Source organism: Pieris brassicae, chromosome 8, assembly GCF_905147105.1.
Source record: "Pieris brassicae chromosome 8, ilPieBrab1.1, whole genome shotgun sequence".
Taxonomy (NCBI): domain Eukaryota; kingdom Metazoa; phylum Arthropoda; class Insecta; order Lepidoptera; family Pieridae; genus Pieris; species Pieris brassicae.
Window position 1 is genome coordinate 1,246,027 of NC_059672.1, and position 6,716 is coordinate 1,252,742.

General features: G+C 33.1%; 1 protein-coding gene across 2 annotated transcripts; it reads right to left on the reverse strand.

Annotated features, from left to right (window-relative positions):
- Positions 1-532: 532 nt before the first annotated feature.
- Positions 533-6,327, reverse strand: LOC123713034. 2 transcript variants are annotated; one of them, XM_045666513.1, is made up of 6 exons: positions 6,044-6,327; positions 5,618-5,746; positions 4,950-5,034; positions 2,246-4,883; positions 1,975-2,118; positions 533-1,307 (listed from the first exon to the last, which is right to left on the reverse strand). In XM_045666513.1, exons 2-6 carry the CDS (start codon positions 5,733-5,735, stop codon positions 1,122-1,124), a joined length of 3,171 nt encoding a protein of 1,056 aa, XP_045522469.1. In that variant the 5' UTR covers positions 5,736-5,746; positions 6,044-6,327; the 3' UTR covers positions 533-1,121. The 2 variants fall into 2 exon arrangements, with proteins under 2 accessions (XP_045522469.1, XP_045522468.1); XM_045666512.1 differs by having other exon boundaries at positions 5,973-6,327.
- Positions 6,328-6,716: the final 389 nt, after the last annotated feature.

The following is a 6,716-nucleotide window of genomic DNA, read 5'->3' on the forward strand; positions in this document are numbered from 1 at the left end:
AACTTTTTATCATTAAAAATATTTATATAAGAGGGCTTAAGAGTTTTAGGCTACCTTGGAAATAACTATGAATTTCGAATAGTATTTGGTATATAATATAAAGGTACCTGTATATTAATAATAAAAAGTAAAGGTGTATTTGCGATAATAATTGTAATGTTTTAACTGTGGTCGTTTCGTTCAACAATGCGTTAACAATAAAAAATAACTACGAATTCACTCATTTATTACCGTACGAGTTCCTTGCCATAATTTTAGATAAATAAGTTAAATAATAAAATCATGACTTAATGAATACTTAAAATTAACAAGCTCGACGTTTGACCAACCGAAAGTTACAATAATGATAATCAAATACCGAAACTGACGCCTGAAGATTCGCTTAACCTCTACGGCAGATAAAATTCAATCAAAAATTATTAAAAAATTATACCAACGAAGAGCATTGCAAACAAATAGAAAACAGTTTCAAGACAACCCAAACTACGTGAAAGAATTTTTACTTTCCAGTCTCAAAAGCGAAAAACTGTCACATTTTTAAAATTCTTTTGTATCTTTATTTACACGTTATTAATCCAACTTATACAGAGTACATTGCGATTTTAATTCATCTTTAACCTAAATATACATCACAGATACAGATATAAACATAGTGGTAGTCTCAGCTAAGCTAAGCATGGAATACTAATTTGTAAGCAAACAACTCGACTAATGCAACTTAAATTTGATTTTCATTTAAAAATTAACAAATGTACTAAGTAAAATGAGATACGATAATAAGTATAATAATAATTATAAAACGAAATTAAAATCTAATGATGAAAGAGAAGAACAATTAAGAGAAATGAAATTAATCCCTGACCGGGATGATAAAATCCACTCGAAAAATATTGGCAAGAACTTCTACATCCTCAAGCATTTAGTTCTGATAACTTCACTGACATTTGTATAAAAATAATTAGTGACTAGATGTTTCTTAAATCATTTAGATTTACATATTGTACAAGCTTAGATGAAAAGTTGTAAATAAATAAAGAAAATCTTAATATGTTTTCCAAAACGGCATCCTTGGATAGATAAACACTACAATTTGTAACGGCTATTCCCAATTGAAAATTTACTTAGTCTGTTTTAGTGTCTTCAAGATTATTCTTAATATCGTTTTCTTTGTCACGTGTTTTATTAGTATCGCACTCATCTAAAGGTTTCTTTGTATCCATTTTTATTGGAAATTCCTCGTTCAATAGATTTTCAAATTCTACTGCAACTTTACTAACATTTTTTTTCATGCTGGTATCCGGATAACTCTGTAACGAATGGAAACGTTTACATTCATATTTAGCTTAAATTATGATTTACCCAAACAAAATGGTGAGCTGGTGTTTCCCTCGCTGGACATATAAGTACAGCGAGGAAATGCTGCCATCGTTAAAGGTACATTGCCACAGGGACCAAACTTTCTTAAATTTGTTTTCTTTTTATTATTTTTAATTATTGAAGTGAAACTTCTTTATCGGCGTTGGAAAAAAATACCGTCACATGTTTCGGTTACGCGTCACATTTTTCCGTTACATGATTTCTTGTCCCTACCACGGTTGATTCGAAGCCATTAATAACAAAAAAATATTATATCGATAACAATGATAGTAATAATGCTATTATAATTAATGAACTTCTGTACTAATCTTAGTAGTAATAAGGTAAGATGAAATAATTGTATTATTTGTATTCATGTCTATGGTAATCAAAGCCTTTTGTTAAACTTTATCTAATTTAACTTTATTTAACCAATTTCTGTAACGTTGTATATAGTAGATCATTTCCCGAAAAAAATAAGGTCATAAAATGTGTGCGTGTACAACAATAGTACTCGCACACATTAAAAAAAAATACTATGTGGGTTAAAAAAATTCTAAATACTTTCTAATACAATTTCATTGCTATGTTTAAATAAAATTAGTACATAAACAATACCTTAAGATAAAGCTTAACATTATTGAAAATCCGTCTAAAATCCTGTATAACTTGATCGATTTCTGTGTACGAGGAGTTTTTCAATTTAGTTAAAATATCATGTAAGCACATTGGATATTTAACGACCTCATAAAATCGTGGTGCCTGAAAAACATTGAATAATATAATGTAATAATTATAAAGGTAATTAAGTAGTTCAAATATCAATTTAAGGCTACTAACGGGTTGTCCTGAATAGGCACTACAACTATTAAAATTGTAATTATCATACCGTTTTTATATCCATATCATGCTGAATAAATGAGGCTTCGTTAAGCGTGGATAATTTCGCTATTATGATTTCAAACTTTTTTACTGATGCTGACGGTATCGGCTTCTTCTTTTTTGGATGATACCACATTCCGGAAACACCCACTTTGGACTTAGTTGTAAATTTCTTATGACTGTCATCTCTGACGCAATTTCCTGTTTGATCAAAATTCACACACTTAATTTCCTTAGACTCGTTCCTTTTATTTACGTAATTTTGAATATTGTCAAAGTCACTCTTTTGTTCCGTATCGGAAAATTTTGTAATATCTTCATTAAACAAGCTTTGACTGTAATCATGTCTCACGACATTTTGTTCCCATAATTGTGATCCGGATGATATATATTGATTGAAGGACGAGTTTATTGGCCAAATGTCATTTTTCTCAAAATTCATATGGATTTTCTTATCATCATTTGAAAATTCGTCAATTGTACATAAACCTAAAGCATCATATAGTCTTGCTGTGTCTGATTTACTGTCGTCATGAAGAAAATCCATAAGTTTAGGCGCCGATTGCTTTGCAGCCTCCCACGCACGATCCGATGTCATGGAGTTGAGTATATCAAGACAATCAACGCTCCTCATTTCTAATGGAGGTACCAAATTCCTAAGCTTTTGTTCTTCGTTGAAGATATCATCAGCACGTCTTGGTATTAAACATGGCCAAGATTCGATATTATATTTTGGCTGAGGTGCCAATGTCACAGGTGAAAATTGGCCATTTATTTTTAAAGAATCTTCAATTATACTCGCACTATCAAAGCCTAATTCTTGAGATCCACTTTGGGAGAATGAAGATAATGGATCAGCTGGTTTTATAGGTACCTTGTAACTTCCAGGTTTCATATAAACTTTTGACATTTCATGGAACTCATCGTTTTCATTATCAATAAATTGTACGGGGCCAGAGATATTGCTCGAGAGCGTTACAACATTAGATGGAACTTGAATGTTGTGAGTGTGATGAGTTAAAAAATCGTTAGATTCTTTTTGTACCATCTGACCCCACGCCGCAAAAAAATCCGTGTCATCCTTTGTGTCACCACAGCTGTTATTTTTTTGTACATAGTTTTTCATATCAGCCGCTGTAGCCATACTAGGTATTAAAGTTTTTTCTACGTGACTTAAAGGTATCATTTTAGCTTTTAATTCCATGTCTCTTCGTTGCATTAAATCACAAGGCATCGCTCCAAAAATTGGTTGTCCGGGAGCTTTGCCAAGCTCTGCATCCATTTTATGCCGCAACTGAGTGTACAAATCTCGGTGGTCAGTGTGACACATGCTGTCTAAATTTCTAAAGTCGGGAACGTTTGTTATAGTCCAAGATTGACGGGGCTTCGCTTCTCTTACGTTATAGGGATCACATTTATACGATGTCTTTTGATAATCTATTTCACTTTGGTCGTTTAAAGGATAAAAGTTCTGTGTACTTGGAGGTGGAACAACTGGAAACTTTTTGTAGCTGACGTTTGGTCTAGATGGCCATGGATTCTCGTTAAAGTTTTGAATCTGTGCCTGATTTTGGCTCTGCATCCATGGAGGTTGGACAGTATTATATGGTTGTGGAGAAGTATTAATAGTTCTTGGGGTGCTTACATGCGTTTTAATTGGCTGAAATTTGCCTTGATTTTGATGACGAGGCGCTGCGGAGTTAGTAGCATAATAATTGTGTGTAAAACTCTTTTGTTCCATAGTGAATCCTTGATCAAGGCATTTAAAGGTTTTATAAATATGAGTTAGCATTTCCTTTGTTATTGCTTGCCATTGAACAAAGCATTCTCTGATGTTGGGACTATAATATTTATTTTCAATTCTAGAAAAACTGTCATGTTTTTCACTTAGTAGTTCTTTGACGCCTTTCCAACCATCTAAGATTCTGACAAAAGAAAATATAAAGTTTTTTATTACCCACGGAATGCCCTGAGAATGCAAATTAGCAACGGCACTATCTGGTTTTTGTACATTTGAGCGCGTTTTTGCACAAATCGAGTGTATATTTTTAAAACAGGGACGATTGTGATGAGCGATAGCTATATTTTCAGCGTCAGTACATGCCTCAATTGCTAGTTGCACGATTTGTACAGGTATTTGATCATGAATAATAATTTTATCTAAAGCTGTCAACAAAGTTTCTGAAGAGCCACTGGATTTTTTGTCCTCTTCTTGCTGACTTCCTTTTTGAATATTTTTAGTATTCATATCGATTTTAGATGGATCAGGTATATTACAAAGCTCCGATACCATTCGCTCACCTTCAGCGAAGAAATCTAAACTTGTTGTAGAATCGGCTCTTAGATTACGATCATGTTTTCTGTTCGGTTCCGTTTCGGTACTGGAGTCTTTATATCTTTCGTGATATCGTGGATCAGCACTGCAGACGTTTCGCTTTTCGTGGCTTTTTACAATTTTTTTCTTAGCGCCTGTACCAATCGGTTCTTGGTTGGAAACAGACCATGTACTTTGCGATCTTCTATCAGGGTTTAGATGCTCAGTCATGGTTGATCGGCTGTAGTTAGGAGAGGATGGATGGAACACCACACCAACTAATGGCGAATGTGGTGGAGAGCTAAACGTAGGCACTGACGAGTTGATGTATCTAAAATAACATTGTTATAAGGGCATTAATGTTTTAACTATTTCCATATAAATTAAAAGTAAATACCTAGTGTTTTGACACTGTTGGCTAGATGAATCATAGCCCCCAGAAGTTACTCTGCCATAGCTTGTTTTGTCACCTTCCTTTGAACCTGAAACCAAATGAAAGAGTTGCTTATTTTTTGGTAGAGCAAAAAAAAAATACATTCAAGACATACACTTGGATGGCATTTGATGTAGTATCTTTTTCTGTAGATTGAAAAAGGTCTTAAGCTCCGAGAGTCCAAAACTATTAGGTCGCTTCCGTATCGACAATTACAATAGTCGCTAAGTAAGAAAATTTAGTCATTCGCAGAACATTAGTCATGTTGGACATCATCTCTCTTTATGAGGACTATGGAACCACATTGCACTCAGTTCTGTGCATATACGTGTCTACTGAAATATTCCCTACATAAATTTCAATCTCAATAGAGTGGTCGCCGTGGAGCGTCAATTCTGAGAGAATCAGTTTCGTAACAGGTGTCCTTGCTTATAGAAAAAAATGTTTCCGCTGTACACAATATTACAAGGTTATATAAGTTTTTTGGTCATAACTGCATGCAGTTCTTATGCATTAGCATCAATCATCAATAATCGAGATCGTCCTTTTATTTTATATACAAGCCATAAAAAAAAATAAAAAAAATCGCAAAGCAAATCGAAAAAAAGTGAATTCAACCACAGCTCACTGACCATAGTGTTTCTGTATCACGGTATAGGAATGCTTTCCATGGAGGCCTTCTTGTCCTCTTTCCCTTCCCTCAGTGCCTTCGCGATGGTCAATAGTTTTATCACCACCATATTCTTGCATTTGGCTGTATACTGAAACATTAATAAAAATTTATTAATCAAATTCTTTTAACTATCAACTTTGACGCAAGCGCTTGATCTAGATGGTGCCTTCCTTCAAATATTGACTTTTGGATAGATAAATAGACGATTTTAACATTTTAATATACTTTTTAGATTTAGCACAACTACTGTGCATTCGAAATTATATTTCGTTTGCGATTACTATATCATTGTTAGGAATATAGATTTTACTTACGTTTTTTTTTAAATCCTAGAGCCCTGCCCGAAGACCGTCACAATTAATACATTATAAAATTAGTTTATTACCTATGAATTGAAAACTTCGTCTGTCAATGTAACTGTCTTTAAAAAAACTTTAATCTTATAAATAATTGTTAGATTTGTACACGATTTGGATTTGTATGAGCCACTGTTAATGTGTTAATTCAAATTATATTTCTTTATGCAAAATGTGATTATCATGGTCGTTTTTCTTTCTCCGATGTTCACTGTTCAATGTGTCTTGCCAAATATTTCAAAAACACCATATGATTCCGTTCATTTGTTTTAGACAAACGCTTTTCTTTTCTATTGACAATATGCGACCTTCGTGAAGGTTTTTTTCTATTGTTTGGGGTTGAATAAACCCCTTTATAGAACAAAAAATGGCTTTTATGACGCAATTTCAATTTGAAATATTTTTGGCAACTTTTTTGCGTAGATTTTAAAATAAATTCCTCAATGCAAAAGTTAGGTGGTGTACGACGAAGTTAGTTTTGTTGTAATGCGCGGAAATATCCACGCTTTCAAAAGAAATTAAACAATAAAACTCGGGAATTGATTCTTTGAACAATGGCTATGCAATTTTATAAGGCCGCAACTTATCATTTATGATGTTAGGTTTTTAGAAAACATATGAACGTTGTTCCGAGTTAGGAGAATGAACAAACAACAATTTTTCTATGTTATTTTATTATAATACGAATGAAACAAATAAAAT